This window comes from Odontomachus brunneus, unplaced genomic scaffold (assembly GCF_010583005.1).
Source record: "Odontomachus brunneus isolate Ranch 3 - 2012 unplaced genomic scaffold, Obru_v1 Obru_scaffold_079, whole genome shotgun sequence".
NCBI classification, from domain to species: domain Eukaryota; kingdom Metazoa; phylum Arthropoda; class Insecta; order Hymenoptera; family Formicidae; genus Odontomachus; species Odontomachus brunneus.
The window spans coordinates 1,468,728-1,493,952 of NW_022639529.1; the positions used below are offsets into that span (position 1 = coordinate 1,468,728).

The 25,225-nt window shown below is 34.4% G+C and overlaps 1 protein-coding gene across 1 annotated transcript in view; it reads left to right on the forward strand.

Annotated features, from left to right (window-relative positions):
* The window catches only part of LOC116847540 (apolipophorins), a 69,995-nt gene that overhangs the window by 14,405 nt on the left and 30,365 nt on the right, over positions 1 to 25,225 (forward strand). Inside the window, exons 2-9 of the mRNA XM_032822637.1 lie at positions 9,321 to 9,350; positions 9,926 to 10,110; positions 11,995 to 12,177; positions 12,289 to 16,821; positions 17,664 to 18,161; positions 18,619 to 18,805; positions 19,214 to 19,430; positions 24,108 to 24,400. Of these exons, the coding sequence (XP_032678528.1) occupies positions 9,321 to 9,350; positions 9,926 to 10,110; positions 11,995 to 12,177; positions 12,289 to 16,821; positions 17,664 to 18,161; positions 18,619 to 18,805; positions 19,214 to 19,430; positions 24,108 to 24,400 (6,126 nt within the window). The remainder of the gene's footprint in view (positions 1 to 9,320; positions 9,351 to 9,925; positions 10,111 to 11,994; positions 12,178 to 12,288; positions 16,822 to 17,663; positions 18,162 to 18,618; positions 18,806 to 19,213; positions 19,431 to 24,107; positions 24,401 to 25,225) is intronic.

Sequence of the window (25,225 nt, forward strand, 5' to 3'; positions counted from 1 at the left end):
CTCTCTCTCTCTCTCTCTCTCTCTCTCTTATACACATACAAATATACATACACAACATCGTTGCCGTTTTAAATTATTTTTTGCCAGTAACAATTTGGTAACGATGTTATTTTTTTATTAGTAATGATGATGATATTACAATTACATTTTTGTAAAAAAAATTAATGAATTTAGGTAAATGAATTTTAAAGACAACAAATTTAATGGTTATTTTTATTGTAATTTTGCATATATAGAATACATCTGTTCAGTAATGAATCGTAACAAAAATAATTTACAAAACTTGGTGAAAAAAGTAACGGCAATTGTGACGACTCATTACATCTTGAGTAATTATAATGATAACAAGTAATTTCGTCAAAATGAATAACAGTAAGGATAAAGAGTTCCTTTCTTCCCGATGGATAACGAGTAAAGGTATTTTCTAAATTCCTTAGAAATATTCCTAACTCGAAAAGAAGTGTGACCACTGAATCACTTGAATTCAAGTTTCTGACTTACACATAGAAAAAACGGACATTCTTGTTTGGAAAATCTTTATTTCTGACATGTAAATTTTCAAATGACATTACATTGCGTTAAACAAATATAAGTTATTTGCAAAAATATTTTATATTATTTTTGAGGCGCAAAGAAGAACTCGTATTTTTATTATTAAATAATAGTTTTCATTAATGGAAAGCAAATAATAGAAAATTGAACTGAGAAAATAATGTCTTAAATGTCAGAAGAAGATATTATTATCAACAAAATAATAATATTGTACTCTTATGAAATTATTATAATATTCGAATCGCACACATAAATTTATCATAATACTAAAATTCAAGACTAAAATTCTTCTAATAAAATTAAATTATCGTTGTTTATATAGAGTGTCATAGATCACTTCGCGAGAGCGTAGAACGGATTAAGATAAACAAAAAAATCCCACACCGTTTTATGATATATTCGTGATATTAATTTTGAGATATTAATTTTAGAAAATCTGGTAAAAAGAGAAGAAGTGTTCAAGTCACACTGGAGTCGCTCGAGTTCTAACGTGGTCCATTTGGCCAAGAAACGGATGGCAGCGCGCGGCGAGACCTAAGTACAAGCACTTTACGTGCTTGAAGTTCCCACATACAAATTTCCGTAATCGTAAACGTAAGACATAAACTTACTGAAGAAAATTAAAGAATTAATCAGGATATTGCTTTATCTTTGCGTATTCTAGAAGGAGATAGAAATAAAGATGCAACTAGAACTCAGAATTAGAATTTTAAATTAGAATTTCAATCGGTTCGATTTTAATTACTTCTGCACAGTCAGTTTTACTGTCAGTTCTATCTTCTTCTAGAATATGCAAAGATAAAGTAATATCCTGACTGGTTCTTCAGCTTAAGTTTACGTTTTACGTCTACGGAAATTTGTGTACGGGAGCCCTTAGGCTGGTTCTACAATATGTCATATGTCGCTGTCGGACGCCGGAACGCAGTCGATGAGCCAATCAGAGAATTTGTTTTTCGAGACGAGTTCTCCTGATTAGACTATTGATTGCGTTCCGACATCCGACTTCGACATACAACGTATTGTAAAACCGACCTTAGAGCTTTCACACACAAATTGCCGTAGGCGTGACATAATACCGTAAGAACGATTGACTAATCATATATAAAGTATTGTCAAATCGTTGCCATTTTTGTAAATGCTTGATTATAATTGGTCAATTCTTACAGTATTTATGTTACGGTTACGGTAATTTGGGTATAAGGCTAATGGCACACAGAAAAACTTAAGCAGTAAACAAATTGACTAATCACAGTCGCTGATTTTTCTTACGGTCCAAGAATCAACGACTGTGATTGGTCAATTTGTTTACTGCTTACGTCTTACTACTTAATTTTTTCTATGTGCCACGGCCCTAAACGCTCCTACATCGCTGCTCCTACGTCTCTCCACACGCCGCCACCCGCTTCTAGGCCAATTGGGCCACGCCAGAACTCGAGCGGCTCTAGCGGCTCGAACGTTCCTTCTCTTTTCACCCGATTTTCTAGAAGCAATATCTCGAAAGCGATATTGCGAATACCGCAAAACGGTATGGGATTTTCTTGTTTACTTCAATCCGTCTTATGCTTTCGCGAAAGTTGAGAACGATGATCTGGGACATTCTGTATATGAAACAATAAGTATTTTATACAAAGTATCCAACAATAACATACTTATTTCGTATACGTATAGATCAGATCAAACTGAATAAAAAATTACTGTACCATTTTGCAGACAACCACATAAAATTTTTAATAATTAATTAAAGAAGATTGACAAATGAATCGTGTGAGTTATTATATTATGAGTTGAGTGCTGAGAGACGATGCATGAACTGCTCTAATCAGCGCTCCCCGTGCGTCACTCCTTCCTAGACAATCATCGCTCGACGTTCAAATAGAGTAACATTGCGTTAGGCGAGCGTCGAGCGTTGAGCGGTGATAGGCTAGAGGGCGTGTGAGAAGCGCTGATTAGCCTGATTTAAGCATCGTTTCGATCATACTCAATTTACAATATCAAACGTGATCTTTCGCTAATCTTCTTTAATTAATAACTAAAAATTTTACGTGGTTTTCGCAAAATGAGCAACAGAGTAATTTTTTGTTCAGTTTATCCTAATCTGCACGTACACTCAATAAGTATAATTATCAGATACCTTCTATACGAAATAATGATATTTGAATATATTAGTTTTAAATGGATAAAGGAACTTGACACATGTTTAAAAACATCATATTCTCAATTCGATATTTTATGCCTTTCATTAATGAAAATTATTTTTCAATAATAAGAACAGAATTTTTCAATAATAAGTTTCTCTTCATTGAAAATTATAAAATATATTTTTGTAACTTATCTTCGTGCTTATCTTCGTTTAACATTATGTAAATTCATTTAGATTAACATGTCACAAGTAAATATATTTTGCAAATAAGAATGTTCCTGTTTGTGTATACAGGGTGTCTAGCAACACGTTTTTCTCGTTGTTAGGAGGCTGACACGGCTAGCCTGTTATGCCGATGCGCGTACAGCGTTCATCGCACCGCAGCGTGTGTGCTGATTGGCCAGTGCCGAGCTGCCACTTGGTAGAAATCTTTTGTTATTAATATTTCTAAATTTCACGTGGTTGTTTAAAAAAAACACCCATTCCATTACTCACCCCGACCTATTCTAGCTATATATTAGCTCTGGTACGGTACGAGTCAGACACCCTGTAGAGTAAATTTTCTACTCTAAATCGTCGAGTGAATATTTTCACTTAAAATTAAAGAGTAAATGTAATATACTCCACCGTCATTAAAACATATACATGAAAGAAAAACGCTTTTGATTTCTTGTCCAAAAATTAAAAGTGTGTCCAAGTTGCGTACGAGAAAGAAAGGTCTAAAAGACTTCCGTGCGCATACGCTAAAATTGTAGAGTATAGAAACTGTTGAAACTATTGGCAACGATTTAGGGAGTAACAAGTTATTTTTCAAAATGAGTAACGGTAATGACAATTAATCACTTTCCTCAATATATACCGACTTATTTTTGAAAAAGTCACTTACCGACCATACCCGTAACGAGACTTTTCACGAATTGAAATTCCATTGAAGTAGAGTTTATTTGAATTCCAGCGTAAAATTTTCTTCCATTCGCGTCTAACGCGTTCAACCTATAAAACGCCGTTGTCGCTTACGGAAACGGTCGATTCTAGTTTGATAAAAGGGTTGATTGAATTTTTTTGTAATACTTCACCACAGAATCACCACGGCTAAGTAAAACGCAACGAAGGTGAACAAATTCGACAACGTAAGTTTGAAGAACATATTTCTACGTCGCGTTTATATTCGCTGATGAACGAAACGCAAAATTCCGGATATGAGATCTGTCCGACGATAACGAAGAAAATCGTGACGAGAATATTTCGACAAAGCCGCAGATTGCCGTAGCAGTCAATGTGACGGCGGCGATTAGGGGAAGGAAATTGATCGTCAGATTTGCGTTGTCATCACAGAGAGAAACAATGTATACACCAGAACCGTCGAATAGATTCGCCCTTCTTCCGATTTATCCTCGAGATCTTTCCGCTGCTTATCCCTTCCCCCCTCTCTCTCTTCTTTCTCTTACGCGCGCACGTCATTCTTTATTTTTTCTTTGTTATCCCCTTATTCTTCCATTGAGAAGGTACTCCCTTCCCCTCCCTTTCCCTCTTTCTTCTCTTATACCTCATCCATCTCTTTTTCTCTTCGTTCGTTCGTTCGAACATCGCTCCGTTATCTCACCCTCTCTATTCTTTTTACGTCGCCAGCGCTTAAATAAAGTGCCTTGTCTCCGTGTATTCTCAGCCACCGCATATTCTCGTCTTTGGTGACACTATTTTTTCCTTCCGAGAAAAAATAGACAATTTCTCCGTCTCCTTCGCAAATAGGGAAAGTCGGGTCGCGTGTTCGCTATCGACACGACTACGATAATAATCTCAGGTTTTCCAATGGCAATTCTTCACATACTTACACATTTTTAAACCTTACACTGAATAAATATTTTGAATACTTTACTAATGAATAAAAGTGTTATTTATGTCCGAAACATTTTTCTCGTCAATCTAAAATTGTTAAAAAATTCATGTAGCTTCTTTGAAGCTTTAACTAATAGATTATGGGATTACTAATAAAAAATTAAATGGTACATAATTTGTAATTGTTTTTTAACAAGAATCTACGAAAAAGCTACTTCATTTAAAAAATCATAATTTTTGCCATTTTTCTTAACAATAACAAAGAAATATTCTATATTTAAGGTTGTAACAAATAATTAATTAAAATAATTTATTTAGGGGTCTTTAAAAAATTCAAATTATTTCGGTGCGTGAAAAGGGGTGTTTTTTGTGTAAGAAAAATAAGGGTAAATAAAATAAGAGAAAATACTTTTATACATTATACAAAAGTAAGAAAAAAGTAATAAACACAAGAAGAAGCACAAGAAATCTGAAAAGAAATACAGAGATAAAGATTCAAATATATATTTCACGACTCATATGAGTCGTGACCCAAATACAGGTTAGCAGTTTTTTTGACTCTGTAAGGCGTTACACTCTACTGAGAAGCATTTGAGTAATGTTTTCAAGGCGTAGCATTAATAACGAAGCTTGATTGTAAAATTGCTTTCGGGCCAATTTAGAAGTTATACAAAATTATCTGTTTTTCGATATCTGAAAAGTTGCTTTTCTTCCTTTCTTACAATTATCGGAGCTACTGCTCTATTAGCCATCTGAACATTTGCATATCTACCTATACAACATCTAAAATTGACATAAGACATCTTAAAGAAGTTTTAAAGACATCTCGGAAACTTCTTATATTACGACGTCTTTTAGACGTTTATGTCCCGATTTTAAAGTTATGATGTGTAAGTAAGTAAGTATATTTCATGTTTTAATGTAAAAATGTACATATTATTGATGTAATTGTTTATGAGCGATATAAAATATAAGGGTAGTATAGAGCCTAATTAATTTAATTAAAAATACTTTGTGTTCGCTAATATAATCTTATGTCATCCATGACGTAGCTACTATAGATGGTTCTAATATAAATTAATAAATCACAGTGACCTAGATTTATTAATTGAAAGGAGAAAATTTGAAAGAAATAATGTTGCAAGTTATTTAGTTTGTAATAAAAATGTCTTTGATGTTATAAAGGGAAACTTGTGGTTATAGTGTTTAATGCGCTCTCTGTAGATATACAATGATTATGAGCACAAGATTACAAAATAATTATATACTGTTTTTGTTAGTAAATATTATGAGAAATTAAATAAAATTAAATATATTTCTTTACCTTAACATTAAAATATCCGAGTAAGTAATTTTGATTCCTTTAAAATCTGATTTTCTCTATTTCTGTTTCTCGTGGTTTAGAAAAAAAATCTGTTGTAACTTTTAACTATTTTTAAAATAAAACGCACTAAAAGAATAAGAGATTGATATATTATAAAGTGACAAATTATAAAGAAAAAGACTGATTATATAATGACGAATTATTTTATGATTTACTTAGAGAGATATTTTAACTTTTTATTTAATTATCACATACTAAGGACAATATATAAACTATTATATGAGATTTTTATTTTTTAAATTTTGTTTGAATTCATATATTATTCTGTGTTTATTCACAAGTGTTTTTGTACACGGAGAAAATTGTTTTTATATTATATACTAGGTCGATCGTCAAATATTTGTAATAATTTATATTATAATCGCAATGTAGTTCAACTTCATATAGAAACTGTTATAAAAAAATATAATTTTAACGTAATTTTTATTACTGTATTTTTTCCGTGTACTAATTATATAGGGCAAATATATAATAATTATGATATATCTTACTGTGAGAAATTATAATTTAAAAAAGAAATATGAAAATTATATATTCACCTATCATAAATTTAAATATTTAAATAATAAAATATTTTAAATATTTAAATTAATAATTAATAATGAATTAATTATCATTAATAATTAAAAACTTAAATAATTAAATATTTTCAGATATATAAAAAACAAAAAAGTGATAACCCAGTTAGACTCAGTTAGACCAGTTACTTGTGTGTTTGGATCTTTTTCCTTTACATCCACAGAAACTTTATTAATCGTTCTTGTGTATGTCCAGTTTAATGGGCTTATGAAAATTTAGAAATACTAAAAATAAATATATTACAATAACTCGAAAAAATTATCGAAACATATAAAGAAAAATATATCGCAATATAAAGAAAAACGAATTTTCACTTACTTATGTAGAAAGTATATGTTAAGTGAACAGGGAGATCACTCGCGTCCAGGATCGATTTTCTCCAGTTGCTATTCAGACAGTAACTGACGAATTTTGTCGTTACTGATTCTCAAATCTCCTTGCTGTACTAACTTTTCTTTGAAGTACATATGAAAACTTTAGAAATTTTGAGGTGAAGAGAAATAAAAAGTCCTTAAAAGTGCTCAGACACATACTAATAACTCCTCTATTCACTTTAAGAGTTGAAAAGACGCTCAACGCGAAGATCATCTTTGTTGACGTTTTTTAGGTACAAGTCCGATTGTACTGAAATTGTACTGAACGAAAAATGCTAATTATCATGTTTTTTATATTTGCTATATGCAGACGTTAATAATATGCAGACGTTGCTTCGGTTTTGAGTTTTACTACTTACTCGCTTCGTCAGAGAGAAATTATTTTTCGTGGTATTTGATCGACTATAATCAATCAACCTCGTCGGTGAACAAATAATTATATAACTCGACATAATACAAAGATTTTAACGGCTGTTTGTTTTTATATTAAGTAACACTTAATAATTTGTAACTGGTAACTGCTTCGTAATCTATCATTAACGAAATATCTATAATTATGTTTTCCTCTTAATGGCTAACGATGATATAGATTGTATATTTGTGAGGAAAAATTCAAGCTCGATTTCAACGTGTTAAATTGCATTAATCTTAAAGAACAAAGTTTTAAGATTTTTTCGAAATAACTAAAGCAATTAATGTGACGGAAAATAAAATCTATTATTGATAAAATTTAATAACGTAACTTAATTTGATGTAATTTAGATTTTTATTGCGATATTTGGAATATTGTCCAAAAATTCGATATATGTCTTAATAAACGTCCGTGATATTATTAAATGCTGATACTTTTAACATCGATATTTCTTATTTATTAGTATACTGATATGATTATCAAATGATTTATGAAAGATATTTTTTGTGCAATCAGATTGACGTTAATGTTCAAACTATAAATTTCCGTTGCAACGCCCAATATAACATCCTGACTATTGATTCAAGCAATCTTTTTCTATTGACCTGTAAAATAGACTTCCGCGAAACAAATACTACGCAACTAATAATTTGTGTTGATCTCATATGTTAATTAATTTTTACTTTTTCGTAAAATTATGTAATCTATATTTCATCGAAAACATTTAAAACTTCGCCGTGCTGTGTCAGTGATTATATTTATTTTCCGTTATATCTGAATATTTTTCTTTGATAATAAATTTTGCAGTGTATGTTATTTTATCGAATGTAAACGGGATAAAATAAAATTTATGACCAGAAATAAGAGCCTATTGCCGAGCGTCGACAAGTATTAATATTAAATACATCGAATACTTTCATAATTGCTTTAATAATTGAAAAATTAACTACGCTAATAATTAAGCTCTTTACTAATTCTCTCTCTCTGTAATATTTCGTATAATTTGTAATAATATTATATTTCATATAATATTCAATATCGGATTAAGTCATGTGCGAAGATTAAATATGATAAACTAAGGCAAATTATTAAAATCTTCATACGATATTTTTTTCCTTTCTTTTTAGTTTAATGTATGTAACTCATGAAAGAATGAAAAGGCAGGATTAAAAGAAGCATAATACAAATATCATTATTGTTCACATATAACGATTATTTCATCTTCTTTTATATCTCTTGAGAAAAATAATTACATTGTTTGTGTTGATTTAAACGTTGGAAAAGTACGAAATTATAGTGAATCGTTAAATCTCACCAGTTCACGGATACACTGCAAATCTAAATAAGTTATTTTTAAATGCAAACGTATAATTTGATTGAAACTCCTTTACACGTTTCTTGCAGTTTTAAATCAGATCATTTAACACATTTAAAAGACATAAATTACAATTACAAGTTTATAATAAATTATATTATAATAAATTATAATAAGTTTAATACATTTAAATATATTAATTGACGTAATTGAAAACGGTAAAAAACGTGTAAAAAAAGATTCAACCAAAGTAACCAGTTAGATTTACAGTATGTCGAGACACTATCGAACAGAAATGAAAGTTCCATGGTCCAGGGTCAAGAGAGTCATGATTAACGGCATCGTTATCAATACACGACCCTAAGTATCGAGTTCATTTCGCTCGATGCATAAATATATTTTTTCTCACAATAATCAGCATCGGGCATAATAGATTACGACCAGTCATCTCTTTCTTCGCTTCGTGAATTCCTCCGCGTTATCGATACAATCCAGAAACTGTATTAACAAATTATGTACGAAAGCATCCACGAAACATTGCATAAAAATATATAAATTCAAGCCATTTTACACGCTACTTCAGCGAGTGATTGTTAATGATAAATATTAATAGCAGAATATCTTTGGAAAGTTTTCGTGTTAGAATGTTATAACAATTTAATTCAACATTCGACTTCACGTTTCGCCACAATTTGATTTCATATTTAACTTCCTATTTTCATTTGCAGGTAAATGTACAAACGTCGGCTGCCATGGATGTAAGTATGTCGATGAACTATTATATTCACATTGTTCTCTTATTGACATTCTCGGAGATTTATATTTTAAGAATAGTGTCTCAAAAAGTACCTGATCTCCTTTATTCTCAGCATAAAACACTATATAAAAAGTTTAAATCTATTAATTGATTAAGGATACTAGCTAATGACTTTTCAAATCCAATACCGATTTTTTAATATGTCAAGCAAATTTATCAATCTTCTATTAATATGCAATTTTTTTCTTGTTTATGTTAATTCATCTCTATATGCGAGAATGCTTTTTTGTACGAAGAGGTAAATTTTTTCTGGATCAAATAAAATAAACTACAGAAAAGAATAGCGATTTATAATTACTATAGAAAAGTCACTTTGTGATGGAAGTTAATATTTGCCTCGATAAAAGTTAGTTAGGAATTAATATTCAATAATCAATTGTTTTAATTACTTTTTGAAAGAGAAAAGTTGACTTAAAAAGTAAATCGAGTGGTTGTATGTTAGACTCGATTTAATTGTTTCGCAATTTCATGACACCGATTTAATAGCTACATCTTCGCGTATATAATCTATTTCAGTACACGGAGGTAAAGCCTATCAAGAAGGACACACGTACGTTTACGATTTGGAAGGTTCATCCGTAACGTCAGTCCCCGAATCTCAGAATGAAGCTACTTTGAAACTGAAAGGAACCGTTGAATTGTCCGTGAAACCTGATTGTATTCGGCAGATACGATTGAAGGGCGTACAAATCAATGGAGCCGTAAGTATACGATATATAAAATTATTAGGAAAAGAAATAGGATCAATTGCTCCCTTGCTCAAATAAAATTGAAACATTAAAGTAAAATATCGTTGTGTGCGTGTATTTAAATTTGTATTTCTTACAGAAGTGATATCAAAAAGTTCCCACACAACGTCTAAAATCGAGACATAAGACGTCTTAAAGATGTCTTAGAGGCATCTTATGTTCCGATTTTGAACATTGTGTTATATGAGTTAGTCTAAGTACCAATAATATTTGCAAAAAATCAATATTAAAGTATTACATATTGAAAACAATGTTTTAAATACAGAAACCAGTACTTGTAGATATATATCAAATGTTTTAGTCTATTTCCAATGACAAGAAGTTTCGAAAAAAATTGAAGAAGACGTATATATAAATTGAGTTACAGATATATGATATAATAATTTAACGTTATTGCACCTAATAATAAATTCGCATACTGTGCAATCCTTATAAGAAAATTAATACATAAGGGAGGAAATATATAGAAAAACTTGTTATGATGGAAATATAATACGAGGTTTCAACATTTGTGAATCACGTTAATTTACATGGGTTGTTTCAAAGCTCAATTAAAAGTTTAGATAGGAAAAATTACAATAAAGTTCCTGCATACACTACCGTCCAAAAGTTTGGAAGCAGTCGTATTTTCGTGTGAAATAAAAGATTGTTTATAAATATTAAGAAAGCAACCGGTTATAATGAATTATTGACATTGATGACTATTTTAGGTTAGAACACCAATTTTCTGTGCCTATAATTACATTATATTAAATAAAAAAAATTAAATCAACCGACTGATAACACGCACTGAACTCAGAAATTATAACTATAATACAATGGTTAGATATCGGAATTGAGGGTAAACATCATATTTCTGTGATTCGAATGTGACCAAAACAAAGTAAGTGTTCAACCGCAAGTAGATAGTAGCAAGAATTTATTAGACATAGGCACAAAGAGTTAGTGTTCTGAAAATAGTCGTCAATGTCAATAAACATTCATTATAACTAGTTGTTTTCATAATATTTACAAACGATCTTTTATTTCACACAAAAATATAACTGCTTCTAAACTTCTGGACGGTAGTGTACATTTTCTAACTTGTATCATTCGTCAGACAGATTTATCATCTCCCCATCGATCACATATTTAATCCATCAAGTGCAATTATTTACGTTTTGTGCATAAATTAATGAGACTCGTAAAATTATAGTATGTCTCTGTAACAGAGAATATGGAAAAAAATTACTAATTCAATATCATCAAGTAACTCCTCTCTCTCTCTCCTTCCACAAAAAAGTTTCCAAATAAATCTATCTCTCGGGCGAATTTAATATACATTGGCTCACGTTATTTGCATCGTATCACCGAAATATACAGAAATTTCGATCTGTAGAATTCACTTAATCGTGAATACCTCGACAGAAAATATTTCAACTTGTTAATAATAAATAAAGGTGCTAGAGCTTAATATACGTTTTGCACATAACCATAAAGATCGATTAAAATATCAATGGATGTATCGAAGAATCGTTTCTTTTTTTGCTATAGCGCTTGATTATTAACGGAAGTTAAAAACATAATATATATAAATACTATGGTATGAGTATTATATATATAAATACTATGGTATGAGTATTATATATATATATATATATATATATATATATATATATATATATATATATAACTCATACCATAGTATTTATATATATATATCGATTAGCTGATCGCACCAGGCATCTCACTTAAGCATTCGCGACCGATGATCAGTTGCGTTGCCTTAGCCTACCTTTTATAGTCGATTTGTAGCAAATTTTAAGTAAATTATTTATTTCTTTTTCTTTTATTCAGCCAATAGCGCTGTCAGATGTGGAACAGTACGCGTTGCAGTTTAACTACCACGATGGCCACATCGATACAGAGGTGTGCGCCGAAGCCGGTGACTCGCAGGCATCTCTCAACATCAAGAGAGCAGTCGCTTCTTTGTTCCAGACTGCCGTCTTCCAAGATTCTGGCTCCACGAGCCATCACGAGGTACATATCGCACCAACTGCTTCTCTTGTCTCCTATTAATCCCGTTTCCTATTAATCATTTATCCCATTATACCTACAATTTTCGCGTGTCACATGCCACTTGTTTTCCAGGTCGACGTATTCGGTGGCTGTCCGACCGATTTTACCTTCCACAAGGACGGTGATTCCTTGGTCGTACATAAGGATAGAAATCTGGCCCGCTGTAGCTATCGCGAGAACATCCAACAAAGTCCCGTGTCTGGAGTCGACCACAATTCCGACATTCATTCCGCGCCGTTACTGTCGTCGCATCAGACAATCGAACAACGCTTCAAACGCGGCATCCTGAACAAGGCGATCTCTGTCGAGACCTACAAACTGAAACCGTTTAGCAATGGTGATATCGGCGCGAAAACGGTCGTGCAGACCACGTTGACACTGAAGAACGAAAAAGGCGACAGTCCGAAGGCTGCAGTCAGTCAACCGAAGTCTCTGATCTTCGATGCACCGCATCCCGTCATTAAATCGTCACCCGATAATATTGGCATAGCGTTGAAGGCCGCTAGCGCTGAAGAGGCCGGCACGATACAGCAACACGCAGCGGAAAAATTCGCCGAGCTCATCCGAGTGCTCCGCGTCAGCAACAAAAACGACATCCTCGCGATCTACCAAAAAGTAAGAGCTGGCGCCGGCTTCGACAAGGTGCTGGACAAGAAGATTCTGTTGGACGCTCTCTTCCACACCGGAACCGGTGAGGCTGCCGAGGTGGCCGTGGATCTGCTGAAGAGCCACGAGCTCAACAACGTACAAGCTCTCCTATTCTACGCTAATCTCGCCCTCGTCAATCACGTGCACCTACCGTCGATAACCGCGGTGACGACCCTCTTGGATCAGCCGGATTTGCCACGTCTCGGCTATCTCGGTGTTGGTCAAGTAATCGGCAAGTATTGCCAACAACATCCATGCGAGAACGTGGCTGAGGTGAAGCAGGCGGTTCACAAAATCCGCGAGAAAGTCGGTAACGGTAAGGCGAAAACCCGCGAGCAAGAAAATGTCATAGTCTCGGCCTTGAAGGCATTGGGTAACACCAGATATCTTGACGATGCCACCCTCGTGAAATTGGCCAATATCGTTGAGGATAAGAACGTCCGCAATCGTGTGAGGGTGGCTGCGATTGAAGCTCTGCCAACACGATGCACCATGAAATGGAAGAACATACTTCTCAAGGTTATGGCCGATCGCAGCGAAGACAGCGAAATCAGAATCAAGTCTTATTTGTCTATGGTCGCGTGCCCCTGTCAGCACTTTGCCAGCGCTCTCAAAGACATGTTGGATAAAGAGGAAGTGAATCAAGTCGGCTCTTTTATTCAGAGTCACCTAAATAATCTGAGAGCCTCTGCCGATCCGACTAAAGCCGATGCAAAGTACCATCTCGGGCAGATCAAACCGCGCACCAAATTCCCAAGGGATTTCCGCAAGTTTTCCTTCAACGAAGAGCTGTCATACCATGTAGGTGGTTTCGGAGCCGGTTCGACCATGGAAACTAACGTCATCTATAGTCAAAACAGCTTTGTTCCTCGATCGGTGAATCTGAATCTGACCACCGAGGTGTTTGGACGATCCTACAATTTCTTGGAGCTGAACACACGTACAGAAAATCTCGATAGAATGATCGAGCGTTACTTTGGGCCGAAGGGCTTCTTCAGGCAAGACGATATCGACGATATAGTCGAGAAAAACGCGACAGATATTACTGAATATGTCAAGGAAAAGATGAATAAGCTGCGCGGCAAGCGTGAAATCAAACAAAGCGAGCTCGACAAGTTCGCGAAAAGCGTGAAACTAAGGAACAACGAGGTAGATCAAGAGCTCGACATAGATCTTTCCGTCAAAATGTTTGGCGTCGAGATGTACTATTTGACTAGCAACGGACACTTTAAGGATCTTACTGATAAGCAGCTGATCGACAAAATATTTGATAAGGCCGACGCGGAAATAAACAATCTGAAAAAGTTGGACTCCAATTTCAAGAATCATATGCAGTTCTTGGACATGGAGCTTGTTTATCCAACGAATCTCGGTCCAATGACCCTCAATCTACTCGGTACTAGCGTGGTGCTCTTAAAGACATACGGCAAGATAGACGTTAAGGCAATCATGGAGAATCCGCAGAACGCCGAGTTCTACTTTGGTTTCGACCCGAGCGCTTCTGTGCGAGTAGCCGGTACCATGGCAGTGAAAGCATTCGACGTAGAATCCGGTATGAAGGTGGTCGGGACGCTGTACACTAACACAGCGACTGACATCAAAGTGAAAATGTTGGACGGTAAGGGTATCGACTTCTCCATCGGCACACCTTCGTCCAAGGAAGAGACGATACTGCTGAACAGCGAGGTTCTCATGAGCTCCGGAAAGAAAGATAACTCGTACGAGCCTGCTAAGTTCAGTAAAGGCAAGATATACAATGACTGCTTTGACCAATTCTCTACTCTTATGGGTATGTCCGTTTGCGGTCACGTGGAATTCCCGTACGACAGCGTCGAGGCGATGCAGAAACGGGCACTCTTCCCGTTGAACGGCCCGTCGAAATTCAGCGCGACTTTGCACAAAAAAGACTTCCGCTATTATCGCTTCAAGATCTTCTACGACACCAAGTCACCCAAATCTCGATCTTTCGAGCTTACAGTAGAGACACCCAACAGCAAAACCGAAAGACGCTTGTCCCTAACCGCTGAAGCTGGTCTGGAACCTCATAAGTACGCTAAAATGGTTTTCGATTCTCCCTTCAAGAAGGTATCCGCCGAGGCGGTACTGAAGGACGTTCCCGAGGAGCATACGCTTACGATCAAGGTGAACAATGATCAGCAAGAATATTATGGACGCGTCGGTCTCTTGTCTAACGGTCCTAAGTACAAACCCATCTTAGAGTACAAAGTGCCGGAGCACATCGAAAAACTATCTGGAGGTAAAATTCGCCACGGTAGTCAACAATACAATGTCGACGGCGTAGTGGAGCTGGTAGATCAAGATGGCGGCAAAAAATACATATTCGATAAAGTGGCTCTAATGGCGGACAGCCGCAAGATCGTCGGTATCGATGGCTATGTCCTGTGCGCGAAGAAAGCTGCTAATTTGGACATGAATTTCAATTATGGTGATGAGTCGATTGCCCTAAAAATGGACACCAAGAAATTGGCAGATCAGCACTTCACATTTGGTCTATCAGCGGTACCATCGAGAGATCCTAATATCGGCTTCGACTTTACATTAGAGTACCAAAAGAATCAGCATGATATACAAAGCAAACTGATCTTCATTCACGGTCCGGATCTCAAGTCCCAAGTAAATCGTTTCAGCCTCAATCAACACATATACTACAATCCGGACCCAGGGACCTACATATTGGGTGGATCCAGCAAGATGTCATACCCGGCTCTAAATTTGGTATTCGACGTGAACGGCAAGATTATGCCCACATTGTTCGAAGGCGACGTCGACCTCAACTACGGTAAATTCAAGTTCGGTACAGAGCTGTTGGTTAAGCAACACATGGTCGTCCATGGTGACTACGAAGTCCAGTTCGAGGCCACGCTGTTGCAAAACAGCATAAAATTGGAGTCCAAGCGTACGATCATCGATCCGCACAAGAGCAAATACAAGAACTTGATTGAACTCTCACCGGGCGGTAAGTACGAGGCCGAGGCGACCGTCACGTATAACAATGGTAAAAACAAGTTGGACTTCGAAATGGACAGTAACCTGAATCTGAACGGCAAGAAGGTCAAGGCCATCTGTACATTTAATGGCGAAAGCACGAACATCAACTCTCGGGCGATCATCTCCGTCAACGACATGAAGTACGTCAATTTCCTGCTAAAATTGCAAAAGGGTGCAAATCCGTACGGCAATTTGGTCTTGAATCTGAAAAACTATCTGAACGTTGAAGGCGAGATGTCTATGCAGGGCGATAAGGGTAACGCTCACCTCAACATCGATCTACCGAAAATCAACCGAAAGATCAAAGGTACCGGTGACGTCACTGTGGCTGGTACGCTTTACACCGGCAATTTCGAATTGCTACTCGACGCGGAAAAGGACCCGAGCAAGTGCATAAAATTGAGTACTGTAACCGACCTGAAGAAGAATACCATTGACTCGAGGAATGTGCTCGATATATTAAATTATAAGATCGAACTGAACGGCAAGGGCAAGTTTGACGGCACGTTCAAAGAAGGTGAATTGATCGCCGACATGGATCTTACCCTACCGAACGGCCGTTATCTGGTTTACAAAGTTAAGCGCACATCTCACAAAAACGAGAACGCCAAGTATGATATCCATATGAATACTGTGATGGAGGATTGCAAGACTAAAGGTGGCGAGTCGACAAAGATCATATACGACGCCGACGCTAAAAATTTTGACTTCACGACGTTCTCTTACGACGACTCCAATGGCAAACTTCAGATTACCGATTATATGGGCAAAACCAGGGAGATAGAGATGCATTCCAAAAACCTCCCTGGCATCAATGGTTATAAGAAATTGTACGAAATCATGATAAGTATGACGGGACCATTCAAAGTAGAATACAAAATAAGCGAACTCGATAACGGTGAGATGTCGGAATACATGGCTGCCACCGTGGGCAAGTTCCATTTGAAGGTAAGTGAGAATAACTTTCCTTTTTAGAGGGATTACATTTTTAGAGGGATAACATTAATGTATTATAAAAGAAAAATTGATCTATAGATAACTCAAATTGAGTTAAACAAATTGAATTTTAGTGTTACATATGGCGAACTAACCACTCTGATATTTCATTTGGTTTCCAGCTTGATACCGTATCCTTTATGAATTTGTTTTTCGAAAACAAATCCATAAAGGACGCAACATCAACCCGGAACCAAACATTTCACCACAACGTGGAGGATCTAAAATATTAGATTAACCATCCAAATTATTTCAACAAAATTATCGCGTTCTTTCGATCCCTTGTTTGAGTGAAGTAAGCTCAAATTTTAGTTCAATAAGGCAATCCTAACTCGACAGATCATTGTTTATCGTTTAGTTTTCTATCAGAAATAAAATTATTTATATTGTGCAGTTGTGTGGGTCACCATTTTAATAACTGAAGAAATATCTGTATCCTATATATAGCTACGCGCCTCAGTTTCGTTAACCTTTCATCATTATGTAATTTAAATTTCTACATCAAATTGTTGATTTTCATTAAATTTTTATTCAAATAGAAATTTCATTGCAATTTATGTGACGAAATTATGTAATTCTGAGATTTAGTTCTTTTTACTCAATTTTTTTCAATGTACGAAGTGTATATATATGCACCTGTAATATTATTATACATTATTCAGCTCTCAATATTATTTATGATGTATCATTTATTTCTTATTCAATATTACTCATTCTTATTATTTACTACCTAATAATATATATTTTGTTTGATATTTATCAGATACATAATAATATGTATTGTTTAAACGCAGGGCACCGACAATTACATTCCCGGCAATCATGACCAGCCTTGCAAGATAAACAGCAACGTAGAATTGATACTGCCGTCCGAGAAGTTGCGTAATATCAAGTTAGACTTTACATGCAGCTTACTAAAACAACCTGAGAAATTCGATATGCAATTGTCGTCTGATCTCATTTACAACGATGACAAATCTATCAAGTTCGAGGGTTTCGTCAAAGCTAATGGAATCATAGACACCGAAAAGGCCCATAATGGAGAATTAAAGATTATTACGACACTCTATAACCAGCCGCCAATTGTCTACCACGACAGTTTCAACTATGAACCCAATGGCGAGAAAATAAAGATTACCCGCAAAACGATCGTTAATTTCGATGGCAAAGAGACAACTATCACTATCGATTCTTGTACGCTCAATCGCGACTTCTCGTCCGTTCATCTGATCGGCAAGGCCACCACTCCCTATGAACATATGCACAATATCGATTTCTCGTTGGACCATGAGGTAAAGTATCATTTGTTAATGTTAATCGTTCTCTTACTTATTTTTATTTAATAATAATTTTATTCTTATTTCATTCCCGTTGTACTTTTAGAAGCAATAATTAAAAGCAATTAAACTTCATTTACAACATTCAAGTTTTGCATCTTTCATTTGTCTATTATTTTTGTGTTGATCGAAAATCTATAAGGCTCCAAAAATCATTATTTGCATTTCGTCTTCACGCAATTATTTTTCATGATTTTGTTGATTTTAGAACAAGATATCTTCGAAGTAACTTTAGCAAAACCCTCCCCCTTTGCTCTCTCTCTGTGACGTCATTTATAATAGTTCACTGCGTAGAAATGTACTTTTTAAAGTTTACTACTAGAAATGAGAAAAAGTTCATAACAAGAGTGCCGTGAATTCATGATACATCTACCAATTAGGTGGCTAATGTTTACTTTATATATTTCTGAAGAGATCGAAGGATGGACGCACGAGAATGACCGACGTGGCCGTCACCGCCGACAATGTTAAGTACACGACGAAGAGTGAGATTCAGGAAAGCAGCACATCTCCAAAGATTCACATCATCTTCACATGCCCCTCAGGAAAGACCGAATTGCTGTACAAGATTGAAAAACTCGGTGACCACGAATATACAGGTAACTTTAATCGAATTCTTTTCATCTGAAAAAAGACGTCTGTTTTATTTATCTGTTTCTCTTTCTTTCTCTCTCCCTTCTCTCTTCCTTCTTCTAAGTAAGAAATCATGATGACGTCAAAATGAGAAAATCGAATCATGAGTAAAAAGCGAGTTTTAATCATTTCCTCGATACTTTGATATTATTCCGATGTCGTTGTAATTTTTTATTTTGCCTGAGTGTCTCGCTTTTGCTCTCTCCTTCCCGCTATCTCACTTGCGCTTGAGAATTATTTGCGAATAATAAATCTATCTTTATCTTTTTCTGGTTCTCGTTCTTTCGGTTTTTAATATACTCGTATAGAGTTAGTTTACAGTGTGAAATAAAATAAACATAATTTTGAGCGAATTTGTGTCGTTTGCTTCTCAGGTGAATACAAAATTGACACACCGAAGGGCTTCGTCGTCGCAGATGCGCATTACAAATTGGACAGTGTCGACAATTTCATCATCAGCATTAATTTCGACAGTGACAAATCCAAGTATCGTAAGGTTCACGCCGAGATTGCCAACAAGCCCACTGCTAAGACTGGCAGGAGAATCGTCATCACCGTCACCAGCGATGGTAAAAACATCGTGACTGGAAGGTAAGGACCCGTCGTAAAATATGATACATTTTCAAGCGGCTTTCCTTACGTATCATATCATGTTCAATGCCGCGATGGTTACTAGTGACTGGTAACAATCGATATAAGATACACGCCCATACATCGCATTGGGTCACGTATAAAATATAATTAATTGTGTTGGAGAGATTAGTTATACGGCTAATGGAGAGTTTATGAAACGAGATATATGATGTGTATGTATCTCTTTCGAATTAAACATATATATCGAGTTATATCACCCGGCAGAAAGAACTCTAGTTATAAAATAATATTTCTTGTAGTCCCATATTCTAAGCGAAAACTTATCGAAAGGATATTTATTTTTTTGTGAAAATTAATACTATTAACTTGACATAATATGAGAAAACTATTAAATATTATTTTAATTAATTTTACTTTTAAATCAAATAATCTATTCTTTACAGCTGAATTAGCTGCACACACACACACACATACACACACACACTCACACACCCTAGTTCTCTTTCTCTCTTTTTTACAAGTTACAACTACCTGTTTATTTTTAAGTTGTAAAAATATGCACTAATTCTGCTACAAAGAACCTAAAAAGAATATAATTACGTGAATCAGAATTATTGAACCTTTTTACGCGCGATGTGAGATATTCGACAAGTAATGTATGTCACTACCGTATATGATAGACTGAAAATTGCCAAGTCAAAATTTATAATTTTTTATAAATCTCAAAAATGTTATCGTTGCTATGCTTCGTAAACAATATAAACATACATTATATATAAGCTTAAATTACAAGGATAATGTCAAAGTCATTTAAATGATTGCCTATCGTATAATCTTTGAAGTCAAGCAACAGTTGAGCGTGTCTAAGGATCGGTTTTTCAATAGCAATTTAAACTTGGATTCAAGTTTAAACTCTATTCTAACAATGCGTTTGTTTTGTTTAAACAGAGTTTAAGTTAAAATCTATCAGAGTTTAAGTTTAAACTATCATTGAAAAACCATCCCTAGGAATAAAATGGACCGGATGGGATTGAAATACGCAAACATATAAAGTGTATGACAACTTTCAGTCACTAGTATTTTTTTGCTAAACATTTTGTTTTTTGCTAAATACATTGTTTTTTTACTGACTAACAAGTTCGACGATATTAGCAAGCTTAAGAATCTGTAGGAGCAAATTCTGATTTTACTTTGGAGACCTTCAGAGCTAGTCTGTAACTTTTGACGATAATGTCGTTACGTTGTCGTTGCGCAAGTATAATACATAGTAGAAAAACTGCGCAACGATACGCCATGCTAGTGACATTGTCGTTAGGAAGTTACAGAATAAGGCTGCTTCCGCGGCGAGAGAAATACGAAACACCGTTCTGTAAGTGTAGTTGTGTGTCGTTATATTGCAGTATTCGCGTGTACACATATACAATTACTCTCACAGAACCATGTTTCGTGCTTTCGCCGCACGAAGCCTTCAAAGTCAAATTAAACGGGGAGCATAGACTTTTGCATAACACATAATGAAATGAACCAATAAAAGTCCCTCATTTCCATTGTGGAAATCCTCATTCCATTTCTTGTTTGATTAATTTCCTTATATGTGATGCATTTACGTTCTGCAAAATTTGTTTTTGTTTCCTACAGACTTTTAACGTATAACCTAAATTTCTACACGGGTAAACACTACACTGCATATGTATGAAAAGACTGATCTACGTCAGACAAAATTCCTCTAACTTTAAGTATACTTTCCTCTTATTTTAAAAATATTGTGCTTAGAATATTTTCTTTTTAATTTTACGTGAATCTTCTTGAGACCATATATAAGGATAAAATTCTCTAAGATTCAGAGGATTCCGCGAAGAGTAAGATTATATTTTTTTAGATGATGTATTTACCATATCTTTAGTAATTCAATTATCAATTGAACTTTTGTGTAATGAGAATTAGCACAACAATCAACATGTTAAGATCACTGTTTCTTCTGTCACTACAACCATGTCGAAAATTGTACACTGAGAGAACAAAATATAAAAAAATAAAAAGATATTTATTCGGAACATACTAATAACGTATTTACTTAAATATAAATTCTTTTATTTAAATAGAATAAACAATGGCTTTCATGAAAAGCTAAGGTTTTAAGAAAATATATATATTTATATATATTGTTGTATTATATATTTTTAATAATATATATATTATTATACAGCACGAACTGATAAAAATATGTTATCATTTACTTAATATTTTATATATAGGGTGTCCTAGATTCATCTCCGCAACATTCGTAGGAACGTAGAATGAAATAAAATGAATATAATTCGATACTGTTTTGCGATATTATACAATAAATCTCGGGATATTAATTAAAGAAGATTGGTGAATGATTACGCGCGATATGATAGATGAGCTGTAGTGGCAATGTTGTCACGTATTTGTACCTTAGAATAAATGTCACAGACTGAACAAAAAAGCTTTATCATTTTGCAAATAACTACATAGGTTTTTAGTTATTAATGAAAGAAAATTATTACATAATTTTGCGCGATAATGCACAATCTCCTTTAATTAATATTTAAAAATCTATGTAGTCATTTGCAAAATAGTAAAGGGCTTTTTTTAGTTTGACCTAATGTGTAAGTATACAATGGCAAACGGTGCCACTAAAGCTGTAGTACTCATCTATTATATCGCGCGTGATCATTCGTCAATCTTCTTTAATTAATATCTCAAGATTTATTATGAATATCGCAAAACAATATGGAACTGTTATGTTCATCTCAATCCGTTTTATGGAACGGAACGTTGCGGAAACGAGAATCTGGAATATATTTAATAATATATTTAATAATACATACGTATATATATGTTATTAGTGCCCGACGAATAAATACTTTTTATTGCTTAAATATTTTCTCTCTCAGTGTAGTATCAGAAACGTGTGAGTTTCTTCCTTGAGTTATGCTTCGAAGTAAATTAGCTTCTTCTTTTTGTCGTATGCAATCAAATAATTAAAAATTATAACACTTTTCCTCGATGAATTTCATAACGCATTCTGTACTCAATAAGATAATTTATTTCTATTAATTATCAGGAGATTTGTTTCCTCGTTAAGGAAAACCACTATCATAGATGTGTTTGTACTATTATAACATTCAATTATTATTGTAAATATCTCGATCGATTATCGCGAGGTCTATATCTTCACTAATAATTATTACGGTACAACTATGGATTTAATTATAATACACATATAGCTATTCTCCATGAAAAAGTAATTTTGAAAGTAACTATTTGCTATTATTTATTGTTTATTAAGAAAAAGATTGCAATATGATATTTACTGAAAATCTATATTGTATATAATTATAGATTTTCGGTATTGGTAGATATTGAAACCAAATAATAATTCATTTCTTACTTGAAAATTATCTATATCTTTATTGTTATTCAAGAAATAATGAGTTATCGCATTTTTTGTTATTTTCTTCATCAAGTTTTGGTAACTTTTTCCTATATTTTTTCTTTTTTTATTTAGCTGCTATCCATCTCTACTCTGGGTTATAGTATACTATATCTCAGAGTTTATACTATAAATAAAATTCTATACTAATTTTTACTATAAAACTGTCTTCATGTAACAACGTTACAAATGTCACATTATTTGCCAACTTATTCTTCAATGCGGAGTGACTAAACTTTGAGATTGTGACTTTATTTTGAGATTTTTAGCAAAAATTGGCATAGTTTTCAATATGTTTTATTAAGATATATTAATAAGATCCCATTTAACACAAATATTAAACGTATACGAAACAATCACTTTACATCGACGCGAGGAAGAAATTCATACGCGGCTTCTTGTTACTGATGCAATAATTCAATACAGCTGCAATTAGGTTACCACTAGAAATGAATAACGATCGTTCGATAAAAAGATAATTGACACTTAGGCATGAGAGAGAAAGAGAGCGGGGAAGGGGGAATGAATTTGCAATCGGAACACGGGTGTGTCTGTTCGATTCGCTGCGACATTCTTGGCTCGCGGCATTCTTGGCATTCGCGGTCTCGTACGTTCGACCGCTCCGTTGTATGGTCGATATCCCCATCGTAATGCTGAACGACGTTTTCTAACGATAGCGATATATGGATATGGCTCTGGCGCGTACATAAAAGAAGTAAAAGATCGATCGCCTACGCGACGACAAAACAAAGAGTAAAGATGTCCTCCTGTAATTAACGAAAGGGCACGAGGTTATTTTTAAAGGAGATCAGAGATACACGGCAGGTGCCTTCTCCTCCGTTCGTCGTTTCACCTCGCTGTGTAATTTCATCGATTCGACCGCTAAAATTAATTCCAGCGGTTTCTCCACGTACACATTTTAACCGACGCTCCTTTTACTCTCATCGTCAAGATCGCCACGATCGAATTGCGAAAAAGTCAGAAAATAAATCAGGAAAGTCATTCATCACGAGCCGTCGTTGTGAAAAGCCGCGATAAGCGCCGCCCTTTTAATGAAAAAGGAAAACGTCTCGGCGTACTGTAGACCCACAGAAATGAAAAATGAAAATAAACCGAGGAGAAGAAACACATTGTTCGCGCGATTTTTGATCAGCTCATTTCACACTAGTTATTACTCGGAATATGTCTGAGATAAGATTGCAATTCTTTCGCAGTACAAGCTACAAACGACGCGATGAGGCCGGCAAGATCATCGTCGAAGGCAATGGTAACTTGAAGATCGGCGAGAACACGAGAAGCTCGTCCTTCAAATACACTCGTCAGCAATTGACCCACGAAAAGGATGGCGAGACCGGCGTGGTGATTGTCCTGAATGCCAAGTTCGACCCGATTGCGATCGTGGGTGACCTGAAGTTCTCGAACAAGGAAATCCTCGTCTCCAATAGTTACTGCGAGCAGAGCAAGGACTGCGCTCACTTTAAGCTCCAATCGAGCTACGACACCGATCGTAAGTATTGAGTCATCTTTTACGATCACGTAAATCGATCAATTGGTCACGTATTTTTCGCGGACATCCGCATATAATTGATCGCAAAATAATTTAGACATCATAAAATTGAAAGCACTAACTGTCAAAATTGAGAATCACTGTACACAAAAATATACATAGTGCATATAAATGTCACTTGTTTCCAGTATTTACCTTGGATGATTTCAAAATCATCATGATGAAGATAAGATGAAAATCTATAACTTTATTTTAGATGGGGGAAAGATAATTTTACTTTTGATTTGTCTAGATGAAAGATGAGATAATTAGTGAGATTTATTTGAATAATTTTTAGATAATCTTGTTTTTTATGAAACTTCTCTATTCATTAAAATTCATAAAAAAATTACACAGATTATAAAACGAATATTAAAACAGTACTCATAATTTTATTTTAAGTTTTTATTTATACAAAATAAAATTTTTTCGAATATTTTGTCTGATAAGCGGTTTTAGCGAGATATATTTATTTGCTATGGTAAACTAAAAAGGTGCTTTACCAACACAAATGATGGCAGGGACGTATTATATTTAAAAAACATTTTTAACATTTGGAAAATTCATAAGACATGGGAGGTTATCATATTTTGTGTTTTTATATGTAAGGAGTTTTAACGAGATATAGGTGAGCGCAGCATTAGATTCTTTCCCATTCTCTTCATCCATAAATATATTATATTATAGAAGTACACAGATTCGGATGCCATCAAAAGATTCTTTGCATATATATATATATATATATATATATATATATATATATATATATATATATATATATATATA